The sequence below is a fragment of the Ranitomeya imitator genome, chromosome 2, assembly GCF_032444005.1.
Source record: "Ranitomeya imitator isolate aRanImi1 chromosome 2, aRanImi1.pri, whole genome shotgun sequence".
Taxonomy (NCBI): domain Eukaryota; kingdom Metazoa; phylum Chordata; class Amphibia; order Anura; family Dendrobatidae; genus Ranitomeya; species Ranitomeya imitator.
This window is the reverse complement of record NC_091283.1, coordinates 637,684,651-637,702,632: the sequence shown is the minus strand read 5'-3', so window position 1 is coordinate 637,702,632 and position 17,982 is coordinate 637,684,651. Positions and strand designations below refer to the sequence as shown.

The following is a 17,982-nucleotide window of genomic DNA, read 5'->3' as shown; positions in this document are numbered from 1 at the left end:
GTCCGACACTCCACACATGGCCTCCTCAGCATTCATTGCATGCTTCACTACCCAATCCTTGAGAATCAAATGTGCTCCTGTTTAATTATCTCAGAGGCCACACTTTTTTTTGTAATTAATCTTTATTTCAAGAAAAAAAAATATAGCAAAAGAATAAAACAATTGCTTTATGACTGAAATATCAAGATGAAAGTAAATAACTAGCAGTAAGATCAGAGCCTTTAAAAAGGAATACTACAGGATAAGACAAGTTCAGGGCTTTACTTTCTCAGTGACATTCAGAGAATTAAAAATTAACCTATATGCACATTTTGATACATTACACCAGAAATGTCCAACCTGTGGCTCTCTACCACCTACAATCGCACTTTGGAATAACTGAAGAGTCCAAGGTAAGAGGCCACTGCATTAGACCATCTGCTGAGACAACTCTCCTCTTGATCACCAATAAAAATGGTGATTAAGCAAGTCTCTGCCCAATTTTGTGTGACCAAGGTATAGTCACTATATACTGACATCTGCTCCCATTTCTCCTCACGGAGGTCGATTGAGGCATGCATGGCTTCGTAGAATTATGGCAAGTCTCAATCACACCTCCCGTGTTGCTTTGGCTGTAAATGGACACAGCATAGTTGTCATAGGAGTTGGTCTATCCCACACCAATGGAAAGGCAGGGGAGGAGTGTTTCACACCAACCCCAGCACTCCCCATGCCCAGCAATGAAGAAAATCAGTGTACTGATCTCTGGCCATTATGTATAGTGACAATAAAAAATGCAGGCCATTGGGGGTCTTTAAATGCTTAGAGAATAGTTTCAGAGGTTGTGCAGTACATTGGAGTTCTCAGAACCTAATTTGATCCAATACACAAATTCTCTTCCTTAAAAGGAAATCTGGGCTAAATATATACAGCTTTATGACTTGTTCATGACCTGAGGGGGTAGTGTATCAAGTGCCTGGAAAGCTCCTTTAAGTCCCTGCAAAAATGGTAATAGGCAAGGCTACCACAAATAACCAAAGACTATAAGCAGTTTTACAAGTCACATACCAGAAAAAGAACCGCTTGAGGTTTAGGACATCAGATCAGATTTTCTCTAAAAACAGTTTTGTCATCGCTAGACGTATAGACCATGTAAAACGATGTCATCACGAGGGACAAATGCATTTATTTTGCATTCAGATACATCTACTGTGCAAAATCACTTTTAACTTTAAGAGCACCAGCAGAAGCAACACCAAGAGGAGGAACGTGACAGCAATGACGACTCCTGGGAAGGTTGAGGTCAGGTTCTGGAGACTAGTCACTCCTGAGGAGACATTTGTAAGACCTGTATTAGTATCTTGAATAATGGTTAGCCTTGGTTAAAAGTTTAGTTACCTAATTCTTGCTCCCGATGGAGAACCAGGGGTCCAGTTGTGCCCACCACGTACAAAGTAGTATCACTCTGAGCACGGCGACCTATAAAAACAGTTTTGCTTATGTTAGCATCAAAGCCCACCACTGTAGGGAAGGAGCCATTGACCACGTTAGCAGTTGATTTGACAAGTGCCTAGTTCGAAACTGAGTTGGATGCATAAAAACTGGTGGAGATTCAGTGGCATGTAAAAGTTTGGCACCCCTGGTCAAAATTACTGTGACTAGGGAAAGTTAAACAAGTTGAAGATTAAATGGTCTCTAAAAGGGCTAAAGTTAAAGATGACACATTTCCTTTGTGTTTTAGGGAAAAAAAAGTTTTGTTTTGTTAAAAAAATTTTTTTTTATAAATGGGATGATGCAAGTGTTTGTGCACCCTTGGAGATGTGTGCTCAGATAATTTTGCGCAGATAATTTTGACCAAAGTTTCAGACCTTAGCCTGTTCGTGAACAAGCTATAACCCCATCATTGTTAGGAATGGCCAGGTGATGCAAATTTTTAACCAGTTTTATAAAAATCCAGCCTCCTATAACCTTGTACCAAAAAAATTGTAGCTATGGGTTCTTCTGAGCAGCTGCCGATCACTCTGAAAATGAAAATGGTGGAGGCCCACAAAGCAGGAGAAGGCTATAAGAAAATAGAAAGGAGTTTTCAAGCTGTGTTTCCTCAGTTCAAAATGTAAACAAGAGACATGCTAGTTAACAGGATCAGTGGAGTTCAAGATAAGGTCTAGAAGACCAAGCAAAATTTAAATGAAAGCTGCTTGTAGGATTGCCAGAGAGGCAAATCAGAACACCCGCTTGACTGCATTAGGCTACGTTCACATTGGCGTTCCGCCAATGTGCGTCGCTGTTGCGCCGGCGACGCAGCGGCGACGCGCCCCTATGTTTAACATAGGGGACGCGTGCGTTGTTTTGGTGGCGTTTTTGCCACGTGCGTTGTTTCCGACGCTAGCGTCGGACGCAAGAAAACGCTACATTGTAGCATTTTCTGTGCGTCCGATTTTCGTCAAAAACGACGCACGCGTCGCAAAACGCGCGCGTTTTTACGTGCGTCGCGCGTTGCGTCGCCGACGCAGGGCGGCGCAACGCTAGTGTGAACCTAGCCTTAGACCTTTAGAAACATTTAGCATTCTCTGGAGTTGTGGTACATTTGTTCTACTGTTCAGAGACACCTGCACAAATATGGTCTTCATGGAAGAGTTACCAGAAGAAAACCTCTCATGTGTCCTCAGTATAAAATTCAGCTTTAGAAGCATGCAAAAGAACCTGTAATCAAGGCTGATACATTTTGGAAACAAGTCTCGAGAACCAATCAGGTTAAAATAGAACTCTTTGGCCACAATAATCAAATGTGTGGAGAAAAAAAAAGGCACAGAATTTTAGTAAAATAATATCTTGCCAACCATTAATGAAGTGGTCTACTACTTGGATAGCTTACACCGCTTCTTATATATTTTTCCTTTTTCTAATTTTTAAAATTTAAGATGAAATGAGCTGATGCAAAAGTTTGGGCACCAAGCATGGTTAGTACCTAGTAGCACAGCTTGTAAGTTTTTTTTTTGTAGCCAGCCAAGAGTCTTTTCATATTTCTTGTTTGAGGAATTTTCATCCACTTTTTCATGGCAAATTCTTCCAGTTCTGTGAGATTCCTAGTGCTAAAGTGCTAGGCAGCTGTTCAGAAGAACCCGTGGCTACAATTTTTTGGCCCAAGGTTAGAGGAAGCTGGATTTTTATAAAGTTGGGAAATTTGCATAGCCTTGCCTTTCCTAATGATGATACTGAGCAAGCTATAACTAACAGGCTAATTAAAGTCTGAGACCTTGATCAAAGTCATCTGAGCACACAAATCTCCATGGGTGAAGCAGCCTGTTTAAAAATTGTGTATATATATATATGTGTATATATATATATATATATATATATACTCCTAAAATACAAAGGAAATGTGTAATCGTTAAATTTGCATAAACTGTAGAAGAAATCAGTGCAATAGGGTCTTATCTGATGGACACATTTCATTTAATTCAAATTGCACCAACCTAAGATCTATTGGTAAGGCATATAGATCTCAATGAGGATTCCAGCTGCAGCAGATTCATGGGTTCGCAGGAGACCGTATCAATATGGCAAGATACCAGGTACACTTGTGGTTATGTCCCGAGGAAGTGGTCATTTGAACTTTGAAACGCGTTGAATTAAACCACACCACTTGTTTATTTGAACACCTTGAATTTTTATCATTATCGGCACTAAATCCTCTATCTTGTCATCTTTAACTTTAGCCCCTTTGTGGAGATCATTTAATCTTCAACCTGTTTAACTGTTCAGTCAGTCATTTTGACCAGGAGTGCCCAAACTTTCACATGCCACCGTAAATAAGGAAAACGAACAGTTGCCAACACCAGCAACCATTCAGATCTTAACTATAGAAAACTGAGTATCTTGATACTTACACATCCCCACCCATGAAAGGCTTTCTGTTATGGCTCTGTGCTACACAAAAACTCAGCGGAGGATTTAGGCTATGATCAGTGTTTTTTTTTTTTTTTTTTTGCAGCGTTAAAAAGCGGCTTTCTACAATTGCAGCAAAAGCTGCGAGTTCATAAATTTCATGCACTTTTTTCCCCTATGACAGAATTGACACTACAGATTTCAAATTCAATGTTTTTTTTTCACCCATGAAAAGAAAAAAAAAATGCAAAAAAGTGCCACGAAGCAAAAATGCTGCTCTTTGAATTGGGGTAATTTTACTGCCAAGAGATCACCTTTTTGCCTGCAGAAAAAAACGCAAAGCCTTGTGTGTATTTAATGGAGAGGCAAGAGACTGCTGGAATCTTCTCCCAAAAATAAAGCGATCCAGCTGGTTAAATTTAAAGCCACATACCATAAGGATACAGCCTTCCCAAAACCTATCTGATGACAAATGCACTAGCAGGATGCAGCAGGCCCCCACTAATAAAGGCATCCTGCTAGTGCATTTGTCATCGGACAGGTTTTGGGAAGGCTATCCTTATGGTATGTGTTTTTTTTCAGTTTTTCTATGTTAGCTGTTTTTAAATTTAAAGTCCCGGACCATCCATTTCATCCCAACTGATGAGTCTGGAAACTTCCATACACATGAAATATTCAGGTTGTGCCAACTTTAGACTAATGTGTATGGAGGGCCCAAGCATTCTCGGAGTATTTGAGTTGGGCAGCAATGCCTCAATGCAATGTGCAAGCAGCTGAGGCAACTAAGGGCTTGGGAGGAATAACATTTACCCCCAAATAACACACAGTACCGAAAGTTTTCTTCCCTCTAGGAGAGCGTTCATTTTCATACAGTTTCCCCACGGAACACAGACAAATTGATTCCATGCATAAATTTTATTTAAAGATAAAAAAAAAAAAAAATCTGGCACCAGATTTTTGCCATTCGTCTGAGCATTCTGTAGGGGCAGAAACCCAGATTCCAGTGATGTGTCACATACTGGGCAGCTTGCTGAAGTTTTTATAAAATCCGTGTTTCATCTGTTGCAGAACTACCAGATCGCTAAATGTGCAGTTTTGTATAACCACGCACACTAGATTGGCATCTTTCTACCTATGTGTAAGGGGGGTGGAAGGGTAGAAGAAGAAGAGGTTGTGGCAACAGGGGAGGAGTTGATTGATATTGTTTGTTCTAGACTTTTGTGTGTGATTAAAAAAAGTTCCATTTTATTCCTAAGGCTGGTATTGTGTTTCGGTTCTCCTGGAGGCTCTACCTTAAGGCTGCCCCTGGGAAAAGGGTGAGGTCTGTCCACTAGGGGGACCATTTCCAGCTTAGGGATACAGTTTGCACTACACAGGAAATCATAGTTAATTCATTTGATTATCCCACTAGTTTGGAGGGGTTAGATTAATTTATAGGGGAAGCACTTCCTACAGTGGAGTATTCATTATACACTTCTCCTGATATCACACCGACCTTTTTAGAAAACACCAGTGATTGTCTTACCGCTGTCTCTAACATCATGTCCTCCCTCTATCTGAAACTAAACCTGTCAAAAACTGAACTCCTTGTGTTTTCTCCCTCTACTAACCTACCTTTGCCTGACATTGCCATCTCCGTGTGCGGTTCCACCATTACTCCAAAGCAACATGCCCGCTGCCTTGGGGTCATCCTTGATTCTGACCTTTCATTCACCCCCCACATCCGATCACTGGCTCGCTCTTCTTACCTGCATCTCAAAAACATTTCTAGAATTCACCCTTTTCTTACTTTCGACTCTGCAAAAACTCTGACTGTTTCACTTATTCATTCTCGTCTGGACTGTTGTAACCTTCTACTAATCGGCCTCCCTCTTACCAAACTTTCCCCGCTCCAATCTGTCCTGAATGCTGCAGCCAGGATCATATTCCTCACCAACCGTTACACCGATGCCTCTACCTTGTGCCAGTCATTACACTGGTTACCCATCCACTCCAGAATCCAGTACAAAACTACTACCCTCATCCACAAAGCACTCCATGGCTCAGCACCACCCTACATCTCCTCCCTGGTATCAGTCTACCACCCTACCCGTGCCCTCCGCTCTGCTAATGACCTCAGGTTAGCATCCTCAATAATCAGAACCTCCCACTCCCGTCTCCAAGACTTTATACACGTGCTGCGCCGATTCTTTGGAATGCACTACCTAGGTTAATACGATTAATCCCCAATCCCCACAGTTTTAAGCGTACCCTAAAAACTCATTTGTTCAGACTGGCCTACCGCCTCAATGCATTAACCTAACGATCCCTGTGTGGCCTATTTATAAAAAAAAAAAAAAACATCAGGTTCCTCGCATCATGTTCTCATTCACTTTATGCAGTTATTAGCCCTCTGTGCCTGTACTGCTACATACTTAGGCAGTTAACTGGTTCATGCAGCTTTACATGAATACCCGAGCCTTAAGGTACCGTCACACTTAGCGACGCTGCAGCGATACCGACAACGATCCGGATCGCTGCAGCGTCGCTGTTTGGTCGCTGGAGAGCTGTCACACAGACAGCTCTCCAGCGACCAACGATCCCGAGGTCCCCGGTAACCAGGGTAAACATCGGGTAACTAAGCGCAGGGCCGCGCTTAGTAACCCGATGTTTACCCTGGTTACCAGCGTAAAAAAACAAACAGTACATACTTACATTCAGCTGTCTGTCCCTTGCCGTCTGGTTCCTGCACTGAGTGCTGGCCGTAAAGTGAAAGTGAAAGCACAGCACAGCGGTGAGTCACACAGCGGTGACTCACCGCTGTGGCTGTGCTCTGCTTTCACTTTACGGCCAGCACTCCGTGCAGGAACCAGACGGCAAGGGACAGACAGCTGAATGTAAGTATGTACTGTTTGTTTTTTTACGCTGGTAACCAGAGTAAACATCGGGTTACTAAGCGCGGCCCTGCGCTTAGTTACCCGATGTTTACCCTGGTTACCAGTGAAGACATCGCTGAATCGGTGTCACACACGCCGATTCAGCGATGTCTACGGGGAGTCCAGCGATGAAATAAAGTTCTGGACTTTCTTCCCCGACCAGCGATCTCCCAGCAGGGGCCTGATCGCTGCTGCCTGTCACACTGGACGATATCGCTAGCGAGGACGCTGCAACGTCACGGATCGCTAGCGATATCGTCTAGTGTGACAGTACCTTAACACTATGGCCGGTCCGAATAACTAAAGCAATTGTTATCATCCACCTCTCGTGTCTCCCCTTTTCCTCATAGTTTGTAAGCTTGCGAGCAGGGCCCTCATTCCTCCTGGTATCTGTTTTGAACTGTATTTCTGTTATGCTGTAATGTCTATTGTCTGTACAATTCCCCTCTATAATTTGTAAAGCGCTGCGGAATATGTTGGCGCTATATAAATAAAAATTATTATTATTATTATTATTATTATTATTATTATTATTATTATTATTATTATTATTCTTCATCAAGAGCCAAGGGACGAGCTTAGAACAGTCAGGAGTGTGAGGTAGTTTTGAGGAAAGTGCTAGAAAATGATGAGGTCAACTGGTTCTAAGAAAACTGATGCAGCAGAGGCAGAAGGGTTCTGGCAGTACAAATCTAAGAGTAGGAAGTCACGTCCCACGCTTTGTGTGGACGCCAGGAAAGTCTTGGGCCTAGGGTTCGGAAGAGACATTGAGCATCAAGTCTACCTCCCTGATGAGGAAGAGGTCAGCTGGGTCACAGTGAATAGAGAAGGATGGTGAGTCTTAGGGAGACTTATGCCAGATAGCAGGCTTCTGGACCAACAGAAGATGTTGAGGCGGGGCAGGTTGGGCAGGACAGAGGCAAGGACTGGTTATACACAAGACCAATGGAACATCACCAAGAAGGGATGGTCTCAATATGTATGCCGCAACTGCTTGTATCCTTATTCCTTATTACACAGTAAAGCCGAACCTGTTGAACCGGACCTATGACCTCCTGTCATATCTGTAGCAGCAGATGGATCTGATCCCATGGATGGAAAAGTACCCAGAACTACTGAGTACAAATAAAGACCGATGTCACATTCACCACACACACCTGTCTGACTCCTGTTTAGAAGAGAGGTTTCAGGATGAAGAGAAGTCAGTTCCAGCCCACAGCAAACCGGCCCTGTCCACTCCAAGTGGCGTTGTGAGCAGGGTTACCTGAAAGAGGAGGACAGGGCAGGTTTTCTGTAGGCCGGAACTGACTTTGTCCTAAAACCCCTCTTCTAAACAGGAGTCAGACAGGTGTGTGGTGCTGTGGAGTTTGTTCTTCACTCACTTGATGTTCGGGAGTTCTTGTCACCTCCCCGTCCATAGGACAGAGTCTGGCTTCAGATATGACATGAGACCATAGGTCCAGTACAACAGGTTTGTCTGTCCTGTGTAATATGGATATACACAGAAGCAGCATACATACTGAGAGACAGTCCCATCCTGGTGATGTTCCCTTGGTCCTGTGTATAATCAGTCCTTGCCTCAATTCTGTCCGACCTGCACCTGCTTCAACATCTTCTGTTGGTCCCAGGAGGTTCCTATCCGACATAAGTTTCCGTGAAGCTCAGCATACTTCGCTTTCGCTGTGACCCAGCTGACATCTTCCTCATCAAGGAATGAGCTTTTTTCTCTCTCATCTTCATCAGGGAGACAGACAACACTAAATATCTCTTCTGAGCCCTAGGCCAAAGACTGTCCCGCCGTCCACACAAAGCATGGGGTATGACTTCCTATTGTTAGGAAACTTGTACTGCAAGAACCCTTCTGCCTCTGCTGCATCAGTTTTCTTAGAACACATTGACCCCATCATTTTCTAGAACTTTCCTCAGAACTACCACACACCTGACTCTCCTAAATGCCTCACTCAGCTCTTGACTAATTCTCCACTGCAGGAAGTGCTTCCCCTATAAATTAATGTAGCCCATCCCAACCAGTGGGCCAATCCCATGAATTAACTATATGATTTCCTGTGTAGTGCAAACTGTATCCCTATACTGGTAATGGTCCCCCTAGTGGACAGGCCTCCCCCATTCCCATGGACAGCCTTGAGACAGAGTCTCTAGGAGAACCAAAAATCACAATGCCGGCCAAAAGAATACAATAGAACCTTGTTGATCACACAAATCAACAAACAATTTCAATCAACTTCTGTTGTCACAACGTCATCTTCTACCCACCCTACATATGTACAGTGTACACAGAAAGCTTTCAGAAAGGCCATACTGGGCCCCCAGCCATAAGTATTGGGGGGACATAAATCTTTAAGGTGTCAGAACATTAATGTTGGTGGCAGGGGGGTCCTTGAAGTTGGTGGAATGTGGAAATGGCAGATTGGTGGTGGTGATCTTGAAAGGTCCTGGACTCCCCCCTGGGGGAATTTAATTGGACGGGGTTTGTTTGGATAATGCCGTGGAGGAGATACCCAAGTGACGTGTGAACTGGTCTTTTGCTTTGGCCAGGTTAGTCATTATTTGCCTCTGAGCTGGTGCATAGCGGCTGGGGGTAAGACAACCAGAGGGGCCAAAAGTTGGGATTTGGATATTTGAGGTTTACATTGTTGGGGTTTCGAGGACAACACCCCTTTCCTCGGGAGGTTACTGTTATGATTTGTTTTGTATTAAATGCTAATAAAGGCTGCTGTGGCCATTTAAATCCAATATGTCTAATGTGTTTATTGGGGGGGGGGGAGATTTTGTTTAGTGTTAAGGGATTGGACCTTTTAGTGCTTCGTTAAGGAGTGGAGGATCAAGGGGTCGTTAGTGAAGCTCCCCTGAGTCACGTATACCCTTATGTCATATCAGTGGTAGAGGCGAGGTTATACAGAGCTCATTAATATGGAGTTCTACATGATAGTAAATTTACTAGTCCTGTAGTGATAAATCACTTTTAGCAGCAGATCAAAACTACAGAAGAAAACGACATTGCTGTAATACGGTTCTATGCATTATGCTGATCTCAGATTAGCTGGTAAAAACCTGGTGACAGATTCCCTTTAAAACGAACCTTACAGCGGGATTTTGCTCAATAAACTACAGACACTGTCAGGTCGGCACCGTTATACTGATTACAATGATACATTGGTTGATTAAATCCATCTTGTAGTTGTGGTTTAATCTTTATTTGTAGTTTTCAGATAATGAGATTCTCGTGCTTCAGGGCGGCCAGTTGGGGTGGGGCGGGGTCTTGGGATTTTTATGTGGTGCTCTGGTTACATATGCATCTGTACGGGCTTATGACAGGTCACTGATCCTTCAATGACCTGCCCCCTATTTTACATGCGGCATATACTACTGTGGGTTTAGAAAAAAATTAAAAAAGTAAAGTCATCAAAATGGCGCCAGTAGTAGCGGTGCCTGTGCTGCAGCATGATCCATGCCTTTATGCTTTATGCCTACATTAGGGTGATAAAAAAAAATATAAAATTGGAACCATCAAAATTGCGCCGGCGCAGTAGCATCTATCGCGTTCTGATAGATGCTACTGCGCAAGCACCATTTTGATGGAGCCAAATTTTTTTTTTTTACCCCACAATAGTATAGACAAACTATAGAGACATATGGACATGTATCATACTACAGTGCAGGTGCCGCTGCCAGCTCTACTTTGATGAAGTTACTTTTTTTTTTCCTAACCCCACAATAGTATATGTAGCATGTAAAATAGGTGGCAGGTCACTGAAGGATCAGTAACCTGTCATAAGATGAATATGTAAGCAGAGGACCACAGGCTGCCCTGAAGCATGAGAATCTCATTAACTGAAAACTACAAATAAAGATTAAACCACAAGACAGATTTCATCAACCCAGGTATAATTTTAATCAGTATAAGGCTGGGGTCACACTTGCGAGTGTGATGTGAGAAACTTGCGCGAGTCTCTCGCATCAATACCCGGGCACTGCCGCCAGCACTCGGGACCGGAGTGTGCGGCTGCATAGAAATACATGCAGCCGCACACTCCTGTACCCGCCGGGTATTGATGCGCGAGTTTCTCACATCACACTCGCAAGTGTGACTCTGGCCTAACAGCGCCAACCTGACAGTGTCTGTAGTTTACTGAGCAAAATCCTGCTGACCGGTTCGCTTTAATGAATGCCAGAAAGCATGATGCATTAACTTACTGCGTGTGAGATTAGCACAGTCTGATGTGCAGCTTTCAGATGAGGATGGCACACAAACCGAAACACTACAGAAGAAATAAACCTACAAAACAAGGATCAGAATGGTCATTGAATATAAAACAAGTTTGTGACACGACTAAGCTGTTAACCTGGTTTAACCCCTTTTGCACCACAGGCTGTTTTTGCCTTGGTGACCGTTCCAATTCTGACCACTGTCACTTTAAGAGGTTATAATTCTGCAACATTTCAACATATCCCGTGGATTCTGAGATTTTTTTGTGTGACATTGTACTTCATGATGGTGGTAAAATTTGTTCAATATCACTTGCATTTATTTCTGAAAATATCGGAAATTTGGCAAAACTTTTGAAAAATTCACAATTTTCAAGTTTTTAATCTGTATGCCCTTTAAACCAGAGTCATGTCACATAAAATAGTTAATAAACAACATTTCCCACATGTCTACTTTACATCAGCACAATTTTTGTGTTATGAAGTTATAAGGGTTAAAAGTAGACCAGTGATTTCTCATTTTTCCATAACATTTACAAATTTATTTTTCTTTTAGGGACCACATCACATTTGAAGTGACTGAGGGGCCCATATGACAAAATAACCAACAGTGACACCATTCTAAGAACTGCACCCCTCAAGGTACTCAAAACAAGATTCATGAAGTTTATTAACCCTTCACAAATTAATGGAATGTGGAAGGAAAAAATGAACATTAACTTTTTCCCACAAAAATGTTTCTTTATCGCCATATTTTCCATTTTCACAATGGTAACCAGAGAAATCGTACAAAAAAATTTTATGGTGCATTTTCTCCTGAGTATGCCGATACCACATATGTGGAGGAAAACTTGTCTGGGTGCATGGCAGGGCTTGGAAGGGAAGGAGCACTATTTAACTTTTGGAATACAAAATTGGCTTAAATCAATAGCCAACACCATGTCGTGTTTGCAGAGCCCCTGAGGTACCTAAACAGTGGAACCCCCCCCCCCCCCCCCCCCCCGCAGACACACACACACACAAATGACCCCATTTTGGAAACTAGTCCCCTCAAGGACTCTATCTAGATGTGTGGTGAGCAACTTAAAACCTCAGGGGCTTCACAGAATTTTATTATGTTGAGCTGTGAAAAAAAAAAAAAAAAAAACATTTTCCCAACAAATATATTGTTTCAGCCCCATTTTTTTTACATTTTCCCAATGGTAACCAGAGAAAAGGGATGCCAAAATTTGTTTTGCTAATTTTCCAGTATCTCAAATTTGTTGAAAAAATGACTGCTTGGGCGCATGGTAGGGCTGGAAAGAGAATGAGCGCTATTCTAGCTGCAATAGGTTGCAGATACCATGTCCCGTTTGATGTGCCCCTGACATGCCAAAATAGCAGAAACCACCACAGGTTCTCTCATTTTGTAAACTATACCTCTCAAGGAATTAATTTAGGGGAGTAGAGAGTATGTTTAACCCTCAAGCAATTCACTAACTTGAATAAAATTGGGCTGAGTAAATGAAATATTACTATTTTTTTCTACTAAAATGTTGCTTTGACCCCAAGTTTGCAATTTTCAAAAGGGGCGATAGGAGAAAACGAACAGTACAATTTGTTTTGCAATTTTTCCTGAGTACATCAATACTCTAAGTGGTCGAAAACTACGTTTGAGGCACAGTGCAAAGTTCAAAAGGGAAGGAGTGCCATATTACAGTGCAGATTTTCCTGCATTGGTTTGAAGGGGCCATGTCACATTGGCAGAGCCCCTGAGGTGCCAGATCAACATAAACCCCCATAAGTGACCCCATTTTACAAACTACACCTCCCAATGAGTTCAGTGATCATATTGACACCACAAGTGTCTAGCAGAATTTTATACCATTGGGCAGTGAAGAAAAAAAAATTACATTTTTTATCACAAAAAATGGTTTTAGCCCCAGATTTGACATTTTCACACTGGGAAATGGGTAAAAACGGTGCCAATATGTGTCACACAATTTCTGCTGAAACTGGCAAAACCCCATATGTGGCTGTACAGTACTGCTTAGCGAAACAAAGAGACTCTGGAGTGGTGGAGCGCTATTTGACTCTTGGAGAATTATAGAATAGTTTCTGGACTCCATATAAAGAGCCCCTAAATGCCAGAAAAGCAGAATCCCCCTCAAGTGACCCCAGTTTGGAAATTACACCCCTTTGGGAATTTATCTAAAAGTGTAGTGTTGATTTTGACTCAAGTGTTTTCCAGAAACTAGTAGCAATGGATGTTGCTGAGTGAAAATTGCAAACTGCCATTGTACTGACCAGTATGTTGCAGTCACCAGTACGATATGCCCAGCCCACGCTTCTGGAGACATGCACCCGTAAATTAGGCGGTCTTTCTTCACTACAGAAATGCCAAACATTTAGGTACACTGTGGGGCTCAGAAAGCAGGGAGACATTTGAATTTGGGAGCGCAGAATTTCTTTTAGGGGGTGAGGAGCCATAACGCTTTTCCAGAGGCTTTGTATTGGCAGTAACGTGGAAGCCCCCTATCTTTCCGTTAACAAATGATGGACCTGAGTGGGGACTTTTTTTTGTGGATTGACGAAGCTTTTATTGGGAACATTTTACATAACGTTAGGGATCACATTCATCCAGCGCTCTACGCTGACGACTTTGGGGTTTCCATCTAAATCTCTGAGTGATGTGATTCCGATGAAACCCCCAAGGGATCCATTCACTATAATGAGGCAGCAGAGTTACGCTGGACTCCGTCTGGCCTCTGTTCAGTGGTGTCCTTTTCAGAGGTGCACAAAACTGGGTGACTGTATGACTAAAAAAAAGACAGACACCGCCGGATCACAGGTCCTATGATGTCCACAGTACCTCCATCTGCCTCATAGGGAATCTTCCACCGGGGGTTCCATCTGAATTACGTATTTCAGAGATTTACACGGAAACTCGGGTGTAAGCGCTCAGCACAGAGAGCAGGATAAATGCGTGCTGAGCCTTACTGCGATCTTTGGGAGGCAGAATGGGGGGAAAAAAAAAAACAGCAGGTGAAGAATTGATTTTGTTTTTTACAGCGTTCCTCGTGCAATAAAAGTGATCAGGTGACTTTATTCCTCAGGTAGGTGAGATTACAGCGATACCAGATTTATATTGGGTTTTTATGTTTGGCTGCTGTCGCGCACACACAATTTTTTCTCTATAAAATAGTTTGTGAAAAAGCAGTAAAACAACAACAACAAAAAATATTAATGTGGCATCACTGTAATTGTTCTGACCCGAAGAATAAAGCTGCCTTATTAATTTTACTACACATGTGAGTGGGGATGGGGGGGGATTTATTGTGTGGGGGGAGAATTGGAGTGGGGATGGGGGGGGATTTATTGTGTGTGGGAGAATTTGAGTGGGGATGGGGGATTTATTGTGTGTGGGGAGATTTGAGGATAAAATGAAAAGCAAAGGGGGAGGATGAAGAAACAGTATGGGGGAATGGGGGGAATGTACGAGGAAACAGTACGGGGGAATGGGGGGCATATATGAGGAAATCGTATGGGGGGATGGGGCAGACAGTATGGGGAGCGAACGGAGGAATGTATGCGGACACAGTCTGAGTAGCGATGTGAAAAATGTATGTGGACAGTACGGGTAGTGAGGGTGATGGGATGTGTGCATGTGTAGCATGGGGAGACAGTGTAACGGCACAGCCAGGAGAGGACAGTAAACCAAGGAGCAGGGGGGGGGGGGGGGGGGGGGGAGTGTGATGAGAGTACAGCATAAATACTGGGCTCTATAGGGGTATCATGTGGAGATTTTCTGCAAAAAAGAGCAGAGAAGATGGCAGTCAGTGGATAAGAAAACTCATCATGGGGTCTGGACAAGATGAAGAAAAGAAGCAGAAGTACTTCAGATATGACGTAATATATAAATACGTACCTGGATGTAAATGTTATTTATTTGTTATACTAATTCTCATGTTTTTATTTCTGTTAGGAGCATTAAAGGGAATGTCTAGGTTTGTGGCGAGTCTGCAGCCATTCTTTGTGACTGCAGACTTTGAATTCTCACAATTCGCACTGCATTTTACATACGTGCGGTCACGTGCTGACTAGATATGTGTGGCCTCACTCAATGAAAATGAACTGAGCGAGGCGGGAACGTCTAGTCGGAATGTGGTCAGAAGTATACAAGTATACTGTAGGAATTCTAGAATGGGACCTATTGGAGCCTTATACCCTAGAGCAAGCTGGTGGCAATCAAAATACAGCTCCCTGCCCAAGAATGCGATCCCTGAGAATCTGTCCGGGGGGCCGATAAAAGGTCATCAAGGGCCGTAAATGGCTCGGGGGGCCTGGAGGTTCCCCACCCATGCCCTAGAGGCCACCCTGAAAACTCTAGAACATTTTTTCCCCATGTCCTGCCATAAATCCTTGTTAGCGGTTTCCTACTCTTTAATAAAGGTGGAGAATAACCCTGGTGAGAAACCTTTCTGACTCCATATTGTCCTCTCAAAATGGAGTGTCGAATACTGGGTCTTGAGCAAGAAGGTCCGGGATCTCCAGCAGGATCCCTGGATCTGAAAGACATTGCCCTTAACAGGAAATGCCATGGTCTTTTTGGCAAAAATGGAATTATCAGAATCACCCTGGCCTGATCCTCTCTGATCTTTCTCACGACTGTCGGAATCATCGCTATCAGAAAGAAAGCATAAGCAATCCTGAAGTTCCAGGAAATCTGAAGGACATCTAGTGTGTACAGATTTTCCCTTGGGTCTAGTGAACAGAACTTTACCTTTTTGTTCTGCTTGTCGGCAAACAGGTCTATTTCCGGCCATTCCCATGTGAGAACTATCTGCTGAAACACCTGGGAGTTCAAAGCCCATTTCAGCTATTTGTGGCTCAGAAAGTCTGCCTTAGTATTCTCTACCCCTTTTATATGCAATGCTGTAAGGGGCAGCTGGAAGTTTGCTTGCTGCCATCATTGGGAAAGTGGGACATTATTTCTCCTCTGGTGATTGATATACGCCACCGTAGCCCGGTTGTCAGATATGACCCGAACATGGCGACCCAGAAGGAAGTGAAGAAAGCCTCTTAGATCACTTTCCACAGCCCTTTCAGATTCGATGCCTGGATTCTCTCGAGAGCGGAAAAGACCCCCTGAATTGTGTGATTTCACATCGGTTGTAAGTATATCATTTACCAGCCTTACCCATTGGACCCCTAATGTAAAGTTTACCCTGTCTGCCCACCAAGAGAGTGACAGGTGCTTCTCACAAAATTAGAATATCAAAAAGATAATTTAATTCAGTTCTTCAATACAAGAAGTGAAACTCATTACATAGAGTCATTACAAACAGAGTGATCTATTTGAAGTGTTAATTTCTGTTAAATGTTGATTATGTCTTACAGCCAATTATAACCCAAAAGTCATTATCTCAGTAAATTAGAACACCAGCTTGAAAAATTATTGATATTCTAATTTTGTGAGAAGCACCTGTATAAAGAAAGTTCCACCTTCCCTTCTAAATGTCCTTTTAGCAATCTATGCTGACAGAATTTCCCACTCCAGTCATCTCATGTAGCGTTGGGTCCATCTTACGGCTGGGATGCAGGAGGTCAGGAATCCTAAATAGGGTCATTGCCTTCTTTAGGGTTATTCCTAAGAAGATCAGGTAAGGGATGATACTGGTGTTCCGAGTGTGAAGATAGGCAGTCACCTCTGATATCTTGGAGAAAATCCTCAGAGCCACCAACAACCGGAATGGAAGAATTGATAATGTTTGATTTCCCCCTGAATGTACAGGACTACTTTGGTATTTTTCAAGGTCTGAATGAATTGAGTTGTGGTAATACGCATCCTTTAAAATCGATGACTGCCATGAAACAGTTGTGATATAGTAGCTTTATGGCTGTGTTCAGTAGTAGCAAATTTTTTAGATTGATGACAGTTCTGAAGAAACCATCAGTTTTTTTTTTTATTAACTATCAAAAAGAGGTGGGGAATAAAATCCCCTTCCCTTTTCTTCCTCCAGGATCTCTCACAGAACAGTTTTCTTATTAGACCCATGATCTCTTCCTCCAGTGTCAGTTCTTCTGATGTCCTCCTGTGGAGTGTCACTACGAAGTTTTGACGCCTCAGGTGGTAAAAGTCCAATCTTCGGACCTTCTTTTACTATGTTCAGAACCCTAGCGACTGGGGAAGATTTTCTCCAAGGCCTGGATAAAGAGGGAAAGAATTCCCTTACTGCTAGCCTAGCGTCAACGAGAGGAGGTATCTCTTCCTGGTCTGATTCATCCAACATCATTTCTTCTTCTTCCGAGGACACCTATATCTCCCTTGGTCTTTAACGGCACCCACTCTGGGATTCGGGCTGTGAGGCATGAGCGTATACAGTCCCAGAAATTGAGGTCTGGACCTCCTCTCTGATTATGGACCTCATGACCGACAGCAAAGAAGTCTGCTCTTCTCTGATAATTTTAGAAGAAATGCAGGGCTCACATAGGTGATTCTGCCAGGTATCTAGTAGTTTGATGTTACAGATAGCACATCTTCTACCCTTACTTGACTTCTTGCTATCCTTCTTAGGAGTTGCCGAGACAGGGGTTCCCTCCCCCCTAGAATTCACAGAATAGAGGCCATGTGTTTTTGTGTGTGTGGTAAGGGCTTAGAGTGGGTGTCTTTACAAACTTACTCACATGCCCCTGGCTCCAGGCCAATATCAGTCTTCGTATGATCCTCCATGTCCTAAGCACACAGTAGAGCAGCCTACACACATTTCAGGACCCTATTTATAGGATACCCATCTCTGATCTCTTTTGGCGATGTCCTCACCGGATCCTCCTTCCTGCGTTCCACCGTGGAACGCAGGCTGGCTGCGACCCGGAAGTGCTCTGCCTGGCTTGCAGAGAGGACGTCGCCGGAAGCATGCCCGCAGGGTTTCAGCGTGCCGGAGGCAGATGTCAGAGCAGAGAGCCCCCAGGCAGAAGGAAGCGGCTCGTAACT

The 17,982-nt window shown here is 43.3% G+C and overlaps 1 protein-coding gene across 2 annotated transcripts in view; it reads right to left on the bottom strand.

Moving 5' to 3' along the window:
* Positions 1-112: 112 nt before the first annotated feature.
* The window catches only part of LOC138665325 (zona pellucida sperm-binding protein 1-like), a 158,724-nt gene continuing 140,854 nt past the window's right edge, over positions 113-17,982 (bottom strand). For both annotated transcript variants that reach the window (XM_069752703.1, XM_069752702.1), the window contains exons 10-12: positions 10,998-11,079; positions 1,378-1,458; positions 113-1,306 (exon numbers count right to left, since the gene is read on the bottom strand). In XM_069752703.1, coding sequence (XP_069608804.1) covers positions 1,176-1,306; positions 1,378-1,458; positions 10,998-11,079 — 294 coding nt within the window. In that variant the 3' untranslated portion in view covers positions 113-1,175. The remainder of the gene's footprint in view (positions 1,307-1,377; positions 1,459-10,997; positions 11,080-17,982) is intronic.